At 39.9% G+C, this 20,135-nt stretch overlaps 2 protein-coding genes and 1 long non-coding RNA gene across 3 annotated transcripts; 1 reads left to right on the top strand and 2 right to left on the bottom strand.

The window, feature by feature from the left end:
• Window positions 1–554: 554 nt before the first annotated feature.
• On the bottom strand, window positions 555–2,649 carry LOC143504690 (uncharacterized). Its single transcript, XM_076995985.1, has 2 exons — window positions 2,514–2,649; window positions 555–1,895 (listed from the first exon to the last, which is right to left on the bottom strand). The coding sequence occupies exons 1-2, from the start codon at window positions 2,633–2,635 to the stop codon at window positions 686–688; spliced, it is 1,332 nt and encodes a 443-aa protein (XP_076852100.1). The 5' UTR covers window positions 2,636–2,649; the 3' UTR covers window positions 555–685.
• Window positions 2,650–7,961: 5,312 nt separating this feature from the next.
• Window positions 7,962–11,984, bottom strand: LOC143504691 (uncharacterized). Its single transcript, XM_076995986.1, has 6 exons — window positions 11,852–11,984; window positions 9,906–10,011; window positions 9,600–9,742; window positions 8,807–9,367; window positions 8,599–8,662; window positions 7,962–8,375 (listed from the first exon to the last, which is right to left on the bottom strand). Exons 1-5 carry the CDS (start codon window positions 11,870–11,872, stop codon window positions 8,648–8,650), a joined length of 846 nt encoding a protein of 281 aa, XP_076852101.1. The 5' UTR covers window positions 11,873–11,984; the 3' UTR covers window positions 7,962–8,375; window positions 8,599–8,647.
• Window positions 11,985–18,518: 6,534 nt separating this feature from the next.
• On the top strand, window positions 18,519–20,107 carry LOC143504686 (uncharacterized). The gene is made up of 6 exons (XR_013127627.1): window positions 18,519–18,606; window positions 18,798–19,030; window positions 19,111–19,289; window positions 19,374–19,464; window positions 19,551–19,890; window positions 19,981–20,107. It is a non-coding gene; the product is annotated as an uncharacterized LOC143504686 (long non-coding RNA).
• Window positions 20,108–20,135: the final 28 nt, after the last annotated feature.

Below are 20,135 nucleotides of genomic sequence, written 5' to 3'. Positions count from 1 at the left end.
GATGTCAATGTTGCATGGTTTATTAGCTTAACGCTATGCAGTTTTAAGTTGCGGTTTCCAAACCTGGAAATCTTACCCCCCTTCCTTATTCAAAACACTGCTTGGCCAGTACAACCTCAAAGAAGGATCTAAAGTAAGTTGTGGGTCTTCATGAATATTTCAACTTAAGTTATGTGTATCTAAGAGTAAGTGACTGTGTTTTTATTAAAGGCATGTGATTGGGGAATCCTACATGAGTCGCGGGCAAAGCAGCAGTACACAGCGGACGCTGGTGTGGTGATCCAGGAGAGGGGATTGTTCCTGTCTGACAGTGGTCTACTTGGTGGATCTCCAGATGGGACAGTGTCTGATGACTGCATCATTGAGGTGAAATGCCCATGGTCCGCCAGAACTAAGACTGTCCAGCAGGCAGCAGAGAGTAAGAGAGACTTTTTTCTAGAGCTGGATGAAGAGACAAGTTCCCTCAAACTAAAACAAACTCACCACTATTGGCATCAGATCCAAGGCAACCTACATCTGAATGTACATTTACCTGAATGTAAAAAAGACAAACATTTTAATCTGGTTTTACTTTTTTAATAAAGGTTTTCTGCAAAGTTGTGTAAATCATTCTTCAGTCACAATAATTGTAAACATGTTTTAATTTGCCACTGTCCTGCTAACTGATTTACATACATCAGATATTTCATTGAATTTCACGGAGAATTGGGGTTTGCAAATTTGTAAGACACACACATACTTTCAGTATCTTGTTAACATTTTTCCTGTACTGGTAAGGGATGTGGTCCAAAATGCAAAACAGTTTCAGCCTCTGAATAGACCGCTCCACATGTATCCTTGCACAGGAGATAAGTCTGTTATTGTTTACTTCCTCCTGTGTAAACTGTCCGTTGAGCAAGAAAGACGGGGTGTTAAGAAGAACTCCCTCTGGCAAAATGTCCCGAATTGTGAAGCCCTTGTCTGCAATAACCAGATCACCTGCTTGTAGATGTTGGAGAAGTCCACTGTCAGCTGTTATTGACTTGTCTGAGGCGCTCCCACCGTACAGGTTACTGGCAAAAGTAATCACACCATTGGGAGCCACACCAATTAGAGCCTTTAGCGTGGTCCGTCCTTTGTAGTGGCTGTACAAATGACACTGTGTGTCAAGCCTCTCTGTGTTGGAGACAGCAACCTCTGTGCAGTCAAGGACTATTCTACAGTTAGGAAAAGGTCGGAAGCAGTCTGGCAGCGAAGTCTGATTCTTGGCCGTGGAGGGGATGTTTTCAAGTAGACCGACATACAAAATATCATACAGAGCACAGATGATGGTGGTAAAGATGTTAGTTACAGTTGCTGTGCTACAATTAAACCTTGTTGCAAGGTCTACATGGCCACAATTCAATTTAAGCTTCATCAAAGTAAGGAGTAACTGATCAATAAGGGGCATAATTTGGACAGTCCAATCAGAATGATACTGTAGCTCAAATCTAGAAAGAAGTGCTTCCAAAAAAAATACTGTGGCAGCATCAGGTAATCCAGTGTAGTATTGGACTTTGTTAGGATGGGAGGAAATCTGACTGAAAGAAAAGGTTTGCTTTTGTTTCTCCAACTGTTCTTTCAATTTTTTGTTCTCTTCTCTAAGCATGTCATTCTCAACCTCAAGCATGACAAGACTTGGTTGGGATGTAGTAGGGGTTTGTGGGGTTGCCATGTCAGCTGTGTGTCCTGTGTCTGTTGCATCATCACTGGAAGGGACAATCTGCTTCTTCTGCTTAGGGGGATTGCTGGGGTGGTCAGGAAAATGAAAAGCCTTTCCCTGGTTCCAAGCGAATCGCGAAGGTCCAGCAGCTTTGCCATTGGGAAAGTGCCAACTACACACCCTGGAGTTGCAGTTTGGGGTGAAGTTTTCACGTCTGTAAAAGAAGAAAAAATTATCATTAATCATTAGTCACAGCTTACTTGGGTTCCTCTAACAAAGTGCTAAAGAAATAAGGACCTTATAAAATTGTGTGTGTATATATATATATTGCAATAAAATGTGAGAATTATGTATGGTAAGTGTACGGCAGTAATAAACTAATGGAAACGGGCTAAGCAGTAATGTATATGCATACTGAAAAAGGTAAATATAGGATGCAACAGTAGCATCAGCTGTATTTTTGCTTGGTATTTTTACGGACACTCCTGATCAGCTAACTGTTGTGTGTGTATCCATACAATATATCAAGGATATCCGAAAAGATATCCTGGTGTTGCCTTTTACGAGCTAGCTAATCTAGCTAGTGTTAGCGCCACTAGCTAAGTTAACCAGAGCTATCTTTACTTTAGTTTTACTTTAGCTGGACAACAAATAAAACAAAACAAGAACTAAAATATCTGTATGTGGCAAGAAACATTGTATTAAACCCATAGCTAGAATATCAAGCAATCCAAAAAGGGGCAAGTTGGCTTTTTTTTCTCTGTGGGGTTAGCTAGCTAGCATTAGCGCCCACGGAGGCACTGTCAAGATTTTTTTTAGAAATAGAACTTACCTTATCAACTGCACCCATTTTCTTCTCTCTTTCTCATTGCAAGGAAAGCGGTAGAAAGACAAAAGGGTCGTTGTTTTAGACTCGGATCTGTTAAAACAGCAGGGCACACAGCACTGCGGCATATTAAGGGACTCAATGCAGCGAGTGTTTGGACCCGGACGTGAAGTTTCGCAAAGATGATGCGTCACAGCTTAACAACCCCATAGACTAGTCTGTCGAATTTTCCTACCTTGTCGAATGTTCCTACCGTGTCCGTTGGCATCGCGTATTTGTAGACGTATCTCTTAGTTTGTTTACCTTATGGAAACGTCGTAATGTAGCGCAAACCAGCGTTTAAAAAGTAGTATTTGTAGACGTATCTCTTAGTTTGTTTACCTTATGGAAACGTTGTAATGTAGTGCAAATCAGTGTTTAAAAAGTAGTATTGTAGACGTATCTCTAGTTTGTTTACCTTATGGAAACGTTGTAATGTAGCGCAAATCAGCGTTTAAAAAGTAGGATGAGCTTTAAAATAAAAGTTTTATTTTGCGTATTAGTGTATTATTACACGGCTCAATCATTATCATGCGGAAATATCCAAGTCCCTATAAATAGGTAATAACAGGTAGTAAAACGGCGCTGTTTAAAACATTTTAATCAACTAGTTAACTTAATGCACAGTTGAAAACATAGCAATTGCAAACAAAGAAGGAATTATAAACAAGAAATTAACTTACTGCACTATTGAAAGGACTAAATAGTACTGCACTGTTGAAATTCGCTAGCAGGCAGGAAAAATCGATGGGTGTAGTAGGCGGCCACCAAAATAGTGACGTAAAAGCGACTTGCGCATGCGCAGTAAGCCTTGGTATGAATTTTCGATGGGTAGGAAAAATCGACAGAACACCGGCACTGACGATAGCGAAGACGGCGGGGATGAGGCACAAAATTGCGTGAAGGCTTTTCGTGACAAGGACCGTTTCCTGCCTGCGGTTATTATGGGTTTTGTAGTTTAATTAATTAACACGTACCAACACCTGTAGCCCCGCACAAACACAGACAACACAGAACTGACTTCCGGACGTTTCGATTAAACTACACTTTTCTAAAATTAACTAAGGTAAAATTTTAAGACCTGACTAAATTAAATTTAAGACCTTGGATGAAAATCTGGCTGTTTTTTAAGTCTTTTAAGGCCTTAAATTTAAAGTTTTGAATTTCAGACATTTTAAGACTTTTTAAGACCCCGCGGGAACCCTGAGTTATAGCAGTCAAGGGTCATATCAGGAGGGCAATCATATAAGGAACAAAAAACAAGATCGAAGAGACATGACTTGAACAAAGCACACACCAGATACTAAAGAGAAACTTAGGAACTAAACAAGACACAACTGAAAATGATGAGAAGGTGGAGTTACAAATGACAGGGGTGTGGCAGAACACATGGGAAAACCAAAACATGGACACATGGAATACCAAGACAGACAGAGAAGGGGATAAACAGAGCATGATAAAGGTAAAATCACCAAAACGTACAGAAGTCTGAGATGCCTCAAAACGCTGAATGGGCCCAGTAAGACACACTCTTACTCAATATTAAATCACTCATTGTAATTTACACAAATGAGCAGCGCACTGTTGAAAATAAGATATGTGAAAACTCAATCATTGGTTAGAGTGTATGGAATTAAAAATAACACACCTGTTAATTTTTGATCCTCTTTCTAAAAGGTGGACAGACTGCAATTACCTCTACTACAAGAAAAAAGTAAAAATAAAAATAAGAGGCATCAAACCTGCTACTACTGCGCCCTGAACTGCTGCTGTCCCCTGAACTGCTGCTGGCCCCTGAACTGCTGCTGCTGGCCCCTGGACAACTGCTGCTGGCCCCTGGACAACTGCTGCTGGCCCCTGGACAACTGCTGCTGGCCCCTGGACAGCTGTTGCTGCTACTCCTAGCCCCTGGACTCCAATATGAATCCATCCTACATTTAAGGAAAAAAGTGTAATCACATTTATATGGAAGTGATATGTTAGGCAAGCTAGTTAGGCCAATATCTGCATTATCTGTGCTTACGCCCCAGCACATTATTTTAGTATAGAACTCAGGATATAGGACATCAGAATATTCTTACCTTGGACTACCATGTCAAATAGGGACTGCATTCTTTTTAAACAGGCAGACAATGTCTCTGTAAATTGACACCTGGGGGACAGAGTCTCTAACACCCAGGAGCCAGTCTTCCTTCCAGGCTCTGATAAAAACATTACTGCTCGTATTCCCAGAGCCTGTAATTTCTCAAGCTAAAACAATCACCCCCAAAAAGTGAATAATTTGCACTAAAATGCTAATTTATAATTTTCCATATTATTTCAAATCTGTAGAATGAAAATCAATCACATACCAGTAGTGAAGCTTCATCTTTTATGTGTGATGCTGTGTGATTTCTTTTATGGGCCTGAACCCATTCCGTACGTTTATGGTCAAGTTTTTTTTTTTTTTGTCTTAATTTAGATGGTTGTTTTGCTGTACATGATGTGCAAACTTTGCAAGCAATATTAATTAAATTGTGGCAAGCCACACACTTCTTGAAGGTAGTTCCACGTCCGGGCATTTCTAAATACACACACACACACACAGACAGAGAATTAGTCAATGCCCCTTAAAACAATTTCGAAAGATTCATTCTTAGTACCCATGCAAATAGTGACAATTTGTGCAACTGTACCTTAACCCAGTTGATTGGTAAAGCAGTAAATCATGCTAAACCTTCATTCTAAAATCGTCTAAAAGACCAAGTAGGTCCAAATAATTCTAGCATACTCTCATTTATGAATCAGAAATAAACAGGACATGCAATCAGTGTAGCTAGGCTATGTAAAATTATGAGACACTTCAAGGGTAGAGACGTAAAAATAAAGAAATCTGTTTGGCTCTTTGATTATTATCTACACTATCCTATACCCTTGAACGTCGACTTCATACCTACAACTGTCATGTAGTTGTATTTTGTTAAAGTTGAATGTTTTATCATAATTACACTGAAAAATGTTTATCTAACTAGCTGGCTAGCTAGATCTGAAAATTTAGCTAGTGGGAGATACTTAATGTGTATTTGCATAAATGCAGATACGTCTTCATTAGCTAGATAGGAAGCTATGGGATTTCAGAGCTAGCTACATACCTAGATACCCATAAAGATCTACGCTGTAAGTGAGTGTGGGCGGCTAAATTATGTCACTATTTGTGTTACATTAACTGAAATCCTAAACACTTCAATCAAAAAATGATTAATACGATTTAATAGAGATTACCAAAACATACTAACCTACAACCATTGAGCATGTAATACCTGAGCAAAAATGAGAGCGTCACGGCGTCTCCGTCGTCATCATACGGGTATTTGTCCATTTTCAGTCGTTTTATGTCAGCGTGTGCATTTCACGTTTCAGGCATACAAAAACGTGTAACTGACACGGCACGCCGGGTGGACCAACGTGTGTATTACACCGACTTCTTTAATGCCCCATTCCCCGATCCGAGAGGGAGCTGGCTATTTACTTCGTGGATATTCTCTTAGCCAGATTCATTTTGTTTATGGAAGTTTGTGTGCAGAACTACTAGCATCCATTATTTATTTTTGCGAGGCTCTGGTCACAATTATTGTAAAATGCTGGTTTTGCACATATTTGTCTCGCAAAGTAAGTTTTTGGTTTTCTCCACAGTCGAGGCGTCATGCTCAGCAAGCGTTGCACAGAGCACACAGGGCGTATGCCTTCACCTTCTCACAGACGTTTTCGTCAGCTACAAAGGTTCCCTTCAGAATTTAATGTGTATTACTGGCTTTTTGGCAGATATAAGTATAAGCAGTTTATAAGAGCTTTGTCCATTTCAGTGGTAAAGTTTTTTTTCTGCATGACTGCAGGTGGTGGAGGTGACGCTCCAGCACAAATCTGCCTACAGGGGGCAGGAGAGTGAGCACTGGTGGGTGCTCAACAATGTATTTTACAACATAGATGCAGAGGTGAGTCATGGGAACAGGTTCTCAGTTTCAGTGAGAATGGACTTGCCACAGTTGATGTCCTTCAACCTAACATTTTCTATGCATTTGTAGCTCACCCTCCACTACTTTGCCAACGCTAAAGCCGTGGCCTGCATCAAGATAAGTAAGAGTCTTGGATAAATGCATTTTAAACTAGCATGTCCCGTTCTTAATCACACTCATCAGCATGTCCTCTGTTAATTCAGCGGAGGGAATCCAGCATCACAGAAGCAACGATATACCTGTGCACGCAGTCAACGTCGTCATCTGTGCAGAATATCTTTCAGGTTAGTGCATCCTCATACCTGATTACATTTAGACTTACTTATGGGGTATTTAGAAAATGATTCCTAAAGGCATCTTCACTTATTTTTACTCTTATTTGTGTTTTTCAGCAATCAGAAGTTTCTGTGACGTATAAGGGTGTCTCCATCGGTTCAGATGGCCTTTTCAGGTCACATGAGTCTAATCACACCCAGACCCTGGAGACACCGGACCCTGCTGTTTTCTCCACCAGTCCTGACACATCAAGAGGACCCCCTCCACGCCCACCTCCAGGCTTTTAATCACCTACACAGCATTTTAATAGATTCTTATACAAAGTTCTAATCTCACTATGTATCATGCCTTTTACTTTTCCACATAAAAACAAATGTTTGTATGTATTTGTGTGTTTTTCAGATGAAGTCGGTTTTCCCCATAACATGAGGACTAGATGTTGGACTGTTGGGACTCACATGGACTGATCACCCACGTGGGGGGTTGTGCATCTGCCCCTTCTTCTCTTTGCCCCTAACACTCTGTTTAATGTTTCATCTTTTGAGGTTTGTGTAACCCTAACACATCTCCCCAACTTTTCAGTAAAACATTGAACTATGTTTGGTCTTTGTGGAGATGCCTTGTCATCAGGCTTGACTCCAACGATAGACCTCACCCATTGTTTTTTTAATTTGTGCAGCACACACATGAACATAGTCCCTTAAACCGGATAAAACATTGGTAAAACTGTGCAGTAAAAGCTTAGCGGCATGTCTGGCCACACTCGCTGCCCCCGTGAAGTTCTCCCTTGAAAGATCCTATGCTCTGCATTTAAATGAGTATCCCCGGCCCCAACTTTGTTAGACTCTATCATCTACGTTGGAGCAGGACTACATACGTCGCCATTGAAACACGTACAACATACACAAACATAACTGTATGCTATTGTTTGCTATACATCACATTCAGCATTACAACTTTTCCTGTCCTCCTCCTACAGGTTCAGTAGGACCTGCCTCCCCCCCTTCTGCAGATGACCGTGGGCTCTACCGGCCAGCACCAGGGAAGCCCTGGAAGACGGCCCTCCCCCCCTGAGGACAAAGGACCTCTAGTGAGTTATTCCTCTTTTATATATACACATACACACAGTCCAGGTGATGGGTCAGGTCTCTGACCCCATCAAAGTCTTTATTTTGCTTTTCTGTCTCTTTCTTACTCTCCATCATGTAGGTCTCCAGTGCTTCTTCCTGGAGTAGAAACCACAGACAGCTGTGCAACCTGATCTTCACCCAGACTTCCAGGACAAGAGGAGTAATGAAGTTTGTGGACCAGGACACAATGCATGTTGCCTTCTGTCATGCAGGTATCACAATGAAGCAGTCTGGTTTTCTTTTTTTTTCCCCCATTTTAATTGAATAACATTTTCTACTTCCAGCAATATCACCCAAGTAGGTGTTTTCCCCTCATTTTCTGCAGATCTTTGAGAAAGCTGTTGCCAATCTGGAATGCGTCGACTTTCTCCTGAGCTTAGAGATGGTCTTGTCAGAGGTGGATGGTGCTTCAGCACTGGTAGACTGGAAACCTGCAAAGTCAAAGCAAACAGACGGCGTGAGAGGGATGCTGTGTGTAGTCTTCCATGCTGTTGTCATTGTTGTTCATGCCCTATTAGTTGTGCAGCAGGAAAGACTACTAAACCATAGAACACAACTAAACCATGGAAGACTACTATACCATGGACCCCTCACTTCTTTATACATAATACTGTCATGAATTAAACTTCACCAAAGAAATACTAAAATGCGTACCATCTGGAATATGTCTGTCCACCACCTGGTCCTCCGTGTGAACATGCACTTAGGTTGTCCGTTTCTTTAAAAAGAGCAGACAATTTGATATAAAATCATTCAAAATATGATTGACGGTAGCATAAATGTATGGTTGAAAATCATTCAGAAGAGCAGAATCTAAAGCTAATGGTGTGACTGGGAATAAATACATTTTAAAAACAGATACCTTGAATCTCAGCTTCAGAAATCTTGGAAACCTGAACCACCAAGATTTCTTCTCCAGCCCCACGTCCACTGTCTGTGCTGCACTCTGCAGAGCGGAGCCTGTATGGTCCTGTTCTGTCCAAGAGATGGTGATGCCAGCGACATCACCGAACAGAGTGAGGGCAATCAGAGCTGACAGCTCTGAGCAGCATCTCTGTAGTGACAGCTTCACTTCCACGTCAGCCTCCGTCACAGATGCGCTTCTAGAACCGTAGTGATCAGTGTCGGGCTTGGTCCAGGATGTCAACCCAAGGCGTTCTTGGAGAAAAGTTTCTGAAGCAGTCTTCACAAATCTCCTCACGATGCCCGACTGGAGTGCCTCCTCAGAAAGGTCAGTATCCGACAGCACTGACCGAGTACCCCTGCAGCTCATTTGTGCTTTTACTCGGTCCAGAGCCGCAATCCTTTCCAGCATCAGGTTCCTCACTATAGGGATGAGGTCCTGAGCAACCACCTCCTTCACTGCCACTTTGACCCATGCCGAGATTTTTTCCAGCACTTCAATCAAATCCTCCATTTTCATCTAGTTAGGTTAAAGGAAAGTGTAAAAAGTTCATCAGTATCCAAAAGCTTAATGATTTTTAATTATTACCTTTTTTTAACCTTAAGCTGATTATTTCTTTAAGTAAAATGCTAATGTAAAGAACATCTAATGTTGTGAAGGTCTGACCAGACATGGCCAAAGGCTCATGTTGCTATGGTAACTCAGACACACAGGCAGATAGGAAGACAGAGATACAGAGATTGGTACTCACATTGCTTGGCAGTGTATTCCTCAGCTCTTCAGTTAGAACAGCTGGATTAATCCCAGAGGTGGATACGACTCCACCACTTTTCCCACATGGAGGAGTGTTGAGCTCCTCCATCACTGCCTCCTCCACTCTAGTACAGCAAATAGCTGTGGTGAAAGAAACATTTACTTTAAGCATCTATGAGGCAGACACTAATGATGCACATAAGGAAATGTCACTAAAAACATAAATTGTGGAAAATTATAGTTATGAATAAATAACCTCGTAATGCATCACGTTTTGGTAACATGTAATCACGCTAAATCTCACCTGAAAACCATCTGCTATGGTCTTTCTTTGCCTGCTTGTTTTTCACACTGGGGGCCGACACATCACAGCCCTCAGGAAGCTCTTCTGTTGGCCCAGCTTTCTTAGACTGTAGTAGAGAAAATGAAGAAAAAATGAGTTTCATGATGACTATCGCAAGGGTTCTCAACTGGTCTCAGCCCGGGACCCACTTTATCCTCATGGTCATTAAGTCGCGACCCACTTTTTAAAAAAACGTTGTCGGTTGCCGTACACCATGCACTTTATGCAATACAACTTGTTTGGTGGTCTTATGAAGGACCGTTTATAAGCTATTGAAATTATTACAAAAAACAGTGTGTAGTGCTCTGGGGCCTTCACGACCGCCACTTGCGTCTGTGTTAAGGTCATTTGTAGACGGTGCCTTAGACGTTGCAGTGATGAAAGTTGCACATTTAGAATACGTCTATTCCTGACGTAAACAAAGTTGTAGATGTTTGTCTTGGTTGCCAGAAACAAGAATTTTATTATAGCACTTTTGCCAATACTGTCTTAGTTATTGAAGAAAATTCCGAATACTCTAACCTGAAACAAACTTGTTTCCTAGTATGCATACGAGTGACTTTTGATCCCAATTAACTTAAAATTATGTACAGTTATAAAGAAGTGTCCTCTTTGTGTCCGACAGAGATGTAGACTGTGTGGAAAAAATGCGATATTTTTCGCTTGGCCATTTTCAACGCTTAGTGCTCAAGTTTCAGCTCCGTTTTGCGAGTCATGCTGGTGATCGGATTCCTGCATTTGTTGATGGGCAGAGACGAACATGTGAGCGGGAGCTGGAGTCTATCGTTTAACTTTTAAAATACAAACTCAAAAGAAAATGATGGAAATTTTTCCAATTACAAAAAATCCTTACCCATAAAAAAATAATGCTGTTGTATCGGCTGTCGCCAGTGGCGAGTGAAATAATTTATAATTAGGGTTACCATAAATATTACTCGCAAATTAATATTCATGGTCGTGATTGCGACGATTTTAGTCGCAATCTGAAGCCCTGGCATGTCTGACGGGTGCCTCTATATTAATTTTTTTACAAGCTGTCCGCGACCCACCCAGAACGTGTCCGCGACCCACCAGTTGAGAATCACTGGTCTATCGTATTTGGACTGCTCAGACGGGATGGGTGGGGGGCGTACATCATATTTTGAAAGCCAATGTGTTGATTTTGGCTCACGAATAGATTAATTTCTGAGTAACGTTGTGCATAAGGATTTTTAAAGTTTTGTAGTGGGCCAGTAGCAGCCTTGTTAAGATGTGCGACACCCTAAAGACCAACAAATAACGTCATTCCACGCCACCATTGAATTTCGGAAACTGCGCTACGGCACAATCATTAATTAGCAATATGTTCATGAGCTAGGCCTATGTAGTGCTTTCTAATGTGTGTTTCTAAATAAAACCATGCGTGTTATACAACCCTTTATCTTAAGTAGGCTACATTATGCATTAAACACGTTGTAGAATGCTACCCTTTTCTGTGAAAATAATACAGGCTGCGGACATCCGCGCAGACAGGATAGGGGGAATACGAACATTTTATAATTTGATTTTTTTTCTCAACACCGCTGGACTCTCAAGGAGAGAATATTAATCTATCTTAATAATGACCTCAGATGGTTAATAACCAATATTAATTGGTTACACATCTTAAATGTGATAAGAGGCCGTAAAATGAAGTAACTGGGATGTAACCGGATAATTAATGTTAATCTGAGTCGCCATTTGTGGTCGAAAGCAATTTAGTTCTATTTTTGTGCAATATTCTACAATCACTGTTGCTACAAAGCAACTTTAGAGAACTGTCTCGACGAGGAATGTAATTTTCAATAAATAGACTGGGAAGCGGCTCTCTCGAACTTACTCGGACTAAAGTGAGATTATGGAAAAAGCTCAAAGGAACATGAACTTACCCTCATCATTAGTTTAAACATGATCAATAGTCACTCCTTTACTCGCACAAGATATCGGTGAACCGCTGTAGTAGCTACTTCAACCTCCGTGACGATCGAACCATCTGTGGTTAAATTAAACACTGTCTGTGGCGACTTTTATAGGTCTCCTGCATTGTGACTTCATATGCCGTGTTGTCGTAGGGACGCAGTTGGATAATAACTAAAACTACTAATTGCCCGTGTTGTCATAGTGACAGTTAGATAATAACTAAAACTACTAATTGGCCGAGTCTTCAAGTGCAAATCACATTGGGCTGGCCCATGTTAATCTCAGTAGTTTGGGCCGGGACATTTATCACACCCACTCTGGCCCTGGAACATGTATCAGATCCACTCCGGTGTTATAAAAATCTGTGCTACCCATCGAATGTCTTACTTAGGTATTTTCATGTCAGTGTACAACGTACACCTATAATTTTGCGTTTCAGCATTTTTTCTCTTGAATTCACAATGAGGACTGTCCATTTATTTTGCCAATTTACTTTTTTGTCAACAATTATTAAATATTTTTGTGAATATCCTCGGAAAGACCTGAGAAATATCACTACTGCTTTGTTTCTAATACGTGGAGGTTCCAAATGTCTGCTAGTCAGTTTGTTTTATCCTTGCCAGTAAATAACTGTGCTCTCTTTTATCATTCCATCCTAAATGGTTTTAGTTGACTGACCTTGAAAATAGCACTTCTTAACCTTTGACGTTCGTTCAGTTTGGCTATTTTACATTTTGAATCAATTTTATTAAATACAAGTAAATAACCATGAAATGTTAATGACGCTTGCACTCATCGCAGTCATTTCTTCGATGTTCAGTTAAACGTGCAATTGAGTAGAAGTGGGACACGATACCTGTTTCTGATAAAGGGGACATACCCAAAGAGCTTCAACAAATCACAGAGGCAAAATCTCAGAGTCCCTCCAAGTTTCAAATAAAAGGTCATTAAAGTTCAAACATATGTTAGTCCAAACATGCTTCCAGCATTAATACTGTAGATTTTATGGTCTATGGGGGGTTATCTATCGTATTTGGACTGCGCAGACAGATTACATGGAGAAACCTGTGCACTTCACCTGTTCCAAATGCTCAATTCGGATAACCTCATGTTAAGGCTCTAACGTTGGAGGATCCGTGGCTCCGTCCGAAATGCCGTGTAGTAGGCACTAGATTTCAATGCATTACGTTCTACTCAAATCTTAAAGCAGTGCGTTCTTTCAGTAGGCGACTGGGCAGTTTTCATAACCTCGAACATACTACGTCCGTCATTTACCTATGTCATATGATATGGCATATAACGTTATACCACCACAGTTTAAGGACCGCTATGAATTAAAAGCGCCATTCCATATTTGTGTTTTATATATTTATATTGATTTAGAATCAGCATCAAGACGTCGTCGAGGACTAACAGAGTTACAATAACCATTAACCTCGATTTAGCCTTATTAATAATCCCAAAGCTAGATATATTTATATTTGCAAGGGTTATAATTTTCAAGGGGATAATTTGGCATTTCACTAGCATCACTGACAAGGTGAGGTGAATCCCCAACTTTGTTATATCAGTGTGACAATTAGGCAACCAAGATTTATAATAAACTAAATATTAACGTAAAATAATTTGACATACAAACCACTTCTAAACCAAATAAAGTTGGTCAAATCTTTAAAATCAAATCTTTAAATCACAGAAAGTAAAAGTGTCTAAAATTGATGTAAGTGTCATCACCATTGTAGCTTTTATTTTGTGGTTGTACAGGGTGTCCGCAGGGTCTTAAAAAGTATTATAAGTTGATAAATCAATATTGGAAAAATGAAGGCCCTTAAAAAGTATTTAAAAGCCTTAATCGCGATTTTGGAGTAGGGCCTACTGGATTTTGTTGATATTTTAGCTTTGCAACAAAAAGTATGCAACTATTAAAAATAAGATGTCCCTTTTTTACATCCGGTTTATGTAAAAACTTTTGGGAATCATTTTCACTATCAGTTCGTTTTTAAATTCTCTATTAAGGCTTTATTTTATTATTTTATTTTTCATACAGAAAATAATTCTGGAAATATAATGTGTCGTTTTGCAAATATAACACACGGCAAAAATGCTTAGTAGTTTGGTGCTGTATGAGACATTTTACTGCACAACAAAATGATTTCACGTTGGGCTTAGAGGGCAAACGGTAGATTTGACTTGATGTGTATGTGACCTGGCTGGTGGGGACGGGAGAAGAAGTCTATCTGTGAGCGTGTGTGCTGTGCTGAAGACGCTTCCTTCACCTCGCTGAACTGAACTGCTGCAGCGCATCTGGTGTTAAAGGAAGAGAGAGGTCGGATGTGTGCGAGGTGGTGGCTCATTTCAGGGCATTGTTTTTAATCGCTCAGGTTTTCAAAAGATCATTTCAAACCGACCTCAGTAAAATGATAATAATAAAAAAAATAAAAATAAAATAAAAAACGAAGTTTCAAAAGGGCACTTTCGTTGATAAAGGGCAGAGTTGGTGGTGCTTTAGCACCACTTGATGTCTATGTGTGCACGCCACTGGTTCTTTCAGTAGGCGACTGGGCAGTTTTCATAACCTCGAACATACTACGTCCGTCATTTATCTATGTCATAGTTAATATGTTCTGAATACAAGAAGCTTCTGTCCTATACTCGAGACGTACCGAACCATGAATCAGTGTTTGTAGAAGAAGTCACCATGCTTGACTGCTCTGACAAGCGCTACATAGACTTTCCTCTGTTTCCAGGGAATGTAGTATTGTGGGGGAGGGGGGGGGGGGTGGCCAGGTACATTTAAAATGATCTCACTAATCATAATATACACTACCGTTCAAAAGTTTGGGGTCACCTAGACAATTTTGTGTTTTCCCTGAAATCTCATACTTTTATTTATCAAATCAGTTGCAAAATGAATAGAAATATAGTCCAGACATTGACAAGGTAGAAATGTTTTTTTTTTATTATTTGAAATAATTTTCTACTTTAAACTTTGCTTTCGTCATCAAAGAATGCCCCCTTAGCAGCAATTACAGCATTGCAGACCTTTGGCATTCTAGCTGTTAATTTGCTGAGGTAATCTGGAGAAATTTCACCCCATGCTTCCAGAAGCCGCTCCCACAAGTTTGATTGGGTTGATGGGCACTTTTTTCGTACCATACGGTCAAGCTGCTCCCACAACAGCTCAATGGGGTTGAGATCTGGTGACTGCGCTGGCCACTCCATTACCGATAAAACACCAGCTGCCTGCTTTTTCTCTAAATAGTTTGTGCATAATTTGGAGGTGTGCTTTGGGTCATTGCAGGATGAAATTGGCTCCAATCAAGCGCTGTCCACAGGGTATGGCATGGTGTTGCAAAATGGAGTGATAGCCTTCCTTATTCAAAATCCCTTTTACCTTGTACAAATCTCCCACTTTACCAGCACCAAAGCAACCCCAGACCATCACATTACCTCCACCATGTTTGACAGATGGTGTCAGGCACTCATCCAGCATCTTTTCAGTTGTTCTGCGTCTCACAAATGTCCGTCTGTGTGATCCAAACACCTCAAACTTTGATTCATCTGTCCATAACACTTTTTTCCAATCTTCCTCTGTCCAATGTCTGTGTTCTTTTGCCCATATTAATCTTTTTCATTTATTAGCCAGATATGGCTTTTTCTTTGCCACTCTGCCCTGAAGGCCAGCATCCCGGAGTCGCCTCTTCACTGTAGACGTTGACACTGGCGTTTTGCGGGTACTATTTAATGAAGCTGCCAGTTGAGGACCTGTGAGGCGTCGATTTCTCAAACTGGAGACTCTAATATACTTGTCTTCTTGCTCAGTTGTGCAGCGGGGCCTTCCACTTCTCCTTCTACTCTGGTTAGAGCCTGTCTGTGCTCTCCTCTGAAGGGAGTAGTACACACCATAGTAGGAAATCTTCAGTTTCTTGGCAATGGCTCGCATGGAATAGACTTCATTTCTCAGAACAAGAATAGACTGTCGAGTTTCAATTGAAAGTTGTTTTTTTTCTGGCCATTTTGTGAGTTTAATCGAACCAACAATTGTAATGCTCCAGATTCTCAACTAGCTCAAAGGAAGGTCAGTTTTATAGCTTCTCTAATCAGCAAAACTGTTTTCAGCTGTGCTAACCTACTTGCACAAGGGTTTTCAAGGGTTTTCTAAATATCCAATAGCCTCCTTACACAGTTAGCAAACACAATGTACCATTAGAACACTGGAGTGATGGTTGTTGGAAATGGGTCTCCATACATCTATGTAGATATTGCATTAAAAACCAGATGTTTACAGCTAGAATAGTCATTTACCACATTAATAATGTATAGAGTGTATATTTGATGCATTTAATGTTAGCTAAATTGAAAAAAAAAACTGCTTTTCTTTCAAAAATAAGAACATTTCTAAGTGACCCCAAACTTTTGAACGGTAGTGTATATTAAAAAATAAAAAATAAAATAATGTGAAATATAATTTTTTACAGTAAGGAGGATGTACTGCAATGGCTGGCTACTCAGGTTGACACGTGCAAAGAGTTCTGCATCTGTGTGTCTAGAATAAATCTCTTGCAACGTGGACTAACACTGTAGCAGCGGCAGAAACACAGCTCACCGGTCAACCCCTTAAAAGTTACATTCATAGGAGAACCTGGTGTTGACACTGGTGCTTTGCGGAAAGAATTTCTAACAGGTCAGGATCATTACATTTTTCAAAGCTCACAGATGAAACTTATTTCAGCCCCTGCCCCTTTTGAGTGTTGAAGGTGTTTCTTGCTACTGGATATGGTTTAATTCTGCCTTCTCCCTAGAAATGATTTCTGGCATAAAGACTCGGCTGTTTGAGGGAGAAGATGGTAAGGGAAAAATGCCAAAATACTCTTTAAATGACCTTGACCGTGGCCTGTTTCGGTGCTTTTCTTATATTAATTTAATTCTCTCATATTTACTCCTCTGTTTTTTATAACAACATTTGCACAACATCAAGAGTCTGAATATAGAACTCCTTATGACACATAGCTGATGTCACTGGATTTATTAATCACTGAAGGATAGATAGTTTCTGGCAGAGCCGGCCCTGACCAATGTGGTGCCCTAGGCGAGATTTTGGCTGGTGCCCCCTGTATCATCAATCATTGGGTTGATTGTGTCACTATTAAAGAAACAAATAAAAAGCAAATGACTTAAATATTACCATATAACAAGCAATAAATATAAAGGTGTTGCACAAAAAATATTTTAAAACTATTTTACATAACGTAGTGCAGAGAACAACTTTTAAATATAAATATTAAATGTAAAAAAATTAAAAACAACAACTACCACCAGTGCAAATTAGGGCAATTTGCCTACTGCAACATTATTATTTCAAAAGTGCATCTGATATATATTTATTTAAAAAACTTGCTGAGCTAAGCTAATAATAGCACCTACTAGGATTGGGCAGTATGATGACAGGGGCTATTTTCACTAAGATCATACAGAGGGGAAAAGCCACAATGACGATTGAGTGTTAGTTGTGAGTCAAGAGAGCTGGTTTAAAAGAAAAACACAACAGCTACAGATTGGAAACATTTTGGATTTGTTTCAAATAAAAATGAGAGACAATTGGAGCACGCCCCCACGATTCTAATTCGATAATATGATTGGTTGATAAAACTGCCAATCTATAATAAAAGCTCTCAATGTAAAAGACAAGGGTAGGTGACAGATAAACAGAAGTTCCTGGGGGGAGGGCCTTTCTCTCTTTTACCTAGAAACAACAGTGTGAAATATTCTGATTGGTTGATTTTTTATTTCAGCACTAAGTTTTTTTTTTTCCATCACATGCACGAAAAGTGGATTTGAAAGCCGATTTATAGGGAAAATACAAATTATTGGTGAAGCGTTATTAACATATATTACATATAATAGATAAAGCATCCTTTTAAAGATCAATTAACCTTCAGAGAAGGTGTTGAAGTCCCTGACGCCAATGGTATAGTGTTAATTCACCACATATTACCATTATATTACCTGTTTTTTTGCCACCTTTCTTCCTCCACTTTTCTCCTTTTACTACCCTGGGCACCAGAGGACTTCTGCCTTTTTGACGTCTTTTCGAGGAGATGTCACTCACTCTGTGGTGTCTTTTTCCCCACAGAGAAACAGTAACGAGGTGCGCAGAGCGCGCGGGGGAGGGCGGGTTGGCGCGCGGGTGATAGGTGTCGTGTGTTGTTATTATAAGAATTATTAATTTGACTAATATTATTAAACAATGAAATTATGATTATGTGGACTTTGCTTGTTTTCACATTTATTAATTGTTCATTTGTTAAAAAAAAAAAAAACCGCATGCACGCGAGCGCCCCCCTGGACAGACGGCGCCCCTAGCATTTTCCTATGTCGCCTAATGGAAGGGCCGGCCCTGCATACACAGACACAAAAAACTGACGCTCCATAATAGGGAATCATTCATTGAGGGATTTTTCAGGCGTATTGCCCCAACTGTGAGCTTCATGAAAGAAAATGGGAAATATATACAATGTAATCAAGGTAGAGAATTCATGATTTTGTATAAGTGATTTAAATAATTAATTTTTGTGTAGGTTTGTTTATGTTAAGTATTAAATTACTTGGTTATTCATTATTTGAGCTTCTATTTTCAGCATGCCTGTTGCCTACTGTAAGACCTCTCCCACTGTGCTCCTGTGGCCCAGAAAATCTAACTGAGTCATTTTGGTTTGCATAAATGGTATGTAGGCTTTTGTAATTAAATTAATTGAGCCAGATTTAGAAATGAATGGACTTGATCTTAAAAATGTTACATGCACCATATGAGAGATTCAGATAAAATAAGTATATATTCTTGATTATACAAAACTGTTTTACTTTGTTGACTAAAATAGCCTGAGCCTTCTGTTTTATTTTTTTTGTTTGTTTTAGGTCGATATGATCTGTGGTTACCAGTTACAGTGTGTAGATTATGCCAGACACAATGGACACCAGATAGGAGCGACCTCATAAAAAGGGGTTATTGGCCTGCATCTGTAAATGCTGAGACCTTGTTTACAATAGATGTTTTCCATACGTTTTTGGAAATGAAAACTGCTGCACCTAGTCTATCAAGGCAAAGTTTTTTGCAGATGTTGGATGGGAGGACTCAGCAGTTTGGAAGGGTAAGTCCAGTGTGGAGTAATATATCTTTAGGTGTTCTTTAGGACTTTTCATTTTAACTTAACAAATTGTAACCTTGCAGTTTGGGAAGATACATGGAGACATGTTTCAGAGAAGCTTCATGGAGTACTCATTCTGCAAGTTTCAGTGTGACAAAATGGCTTTTGTGGACCACTTCACATGCTCTGCTTGTACCCCGAACATGACTGCCGTTTGTGCAGATGGCAACAGAAAACTCTATAGGTTTCGACAGTCAGCAGGGTAAAGCTGCTTTATTCATAGTAAATGTATGTAAAATGTATGTAACTAGGTATAATTCCATGGCTTTTTTGTTTTATGTTAAAGGTCAGAGGAATCATACTTTCCTGGCACCTTTATTGCAAAAGATACTGATGTGTACACATTTGTTGAAGAGGTCAGGGGTAAAGTGAAAAATGTTAGTACAATTTGAATTCTCTCTGCCCTTGTTATTCAAATGTGTATATATTTATATTTGTAACTAACTAAATTTATTTTAAACAGACTCAAGGCAAAGGAACATGTGGTAGAAGCCAGTGGTCAGCCGCACGTGAGACTGCACGAAGTTCTCACAAACTTGATGAAGAGGGTCTTTGTCTGCAGACTTGGAATACTACTCAAAGCTCTCAATATGTTCAGGGGAGAGATTTTTGCATATCCCTTGTTCCTACAGAAGGAGCTGCATGCAGCCACAAATGCACATTTCTATTGCACTGACATTGCTTGCAGGTATTGGCCTTACCTTGAGAAAGTGGCAATATCTATGCCAGAACTGGGATCTTTACTGCAAATGAGCCCATTTCTGTCTGTGATGCATGCAAAGGCCCATTCAACAAAGTGTGAGGTACAGTGTTATGTTTAATAAACATAACCATTAATAATAATTACCGTAACCATTTTTTATGGGAAAATGACTTACTCACAATGTTGTTAGATTGTTTGGAGTGGCAGACCTTTGGATGGCGCTGGCACTACTGCAGGGGAGGAGGTAGAGATGATGAACAGTTACCTCTCGCGTTGTGCCCTGACAACAAAGTACATGACAAAGTCTGGTGTGTATGTGCTTTCATAAACAGATCCTTTTTTTGG

Source organism: Brachyhypopomus gauderio, unplaced genomic scaffold (assembly GCF_052324685.1).
Source record: "Brachyhypopomus gauderio isolate BG-103 unplaced genomic scaffold, BGAUD_0.2 sc315, whole genome shotgun sequence".
NCBI lineage: Eukaryota > Metazoa > Chordata > Actinopteri > Gymnotiformes > Hypopomidae > Brachyhypopomus > Brachyhypopomus gauderio.
The sequence above is the reverse complement of the archived record's forward strand: the minus strand, read 5'-3'. Positions and strand labels throughout refer to the sequence as shown.

Coding starts and splice junctions, on each gene's coding strand:
- LOC143504690 (XM_076995985.1), bottom strand. CDS start 2,635: ATGCCGCAGTGCTGTGTGCCCTGCTGTTTTAACAGATCCGAGTCTAAA. Junction 1,896..2,513: donor AAATGGGTGCAGTTGATAAG/GTAAGTTCTATT, acceptor CTTCTTTTACAG/ACGTGAAAACTTCACCCCAA.
- LOC143504691 (XM_076995986.1), bottom strand. CDS start 11,872: ATGTTTAAACTAATGATGAGG. Junction 9,743..9,905: donor CCATAGCAGATGGTTTTCAG/GTGAGATTTAGC, acceptor CTTTCACCACAG/CTATTTGCTGTACTAGAGTG. Junction 9,368..9,599: donor GGAATACACTGCCAAGCAAT/GTGAGTACCAAT, acceptor TAACCTAACTAG/ATGAAAATGGAGGATTTGAT.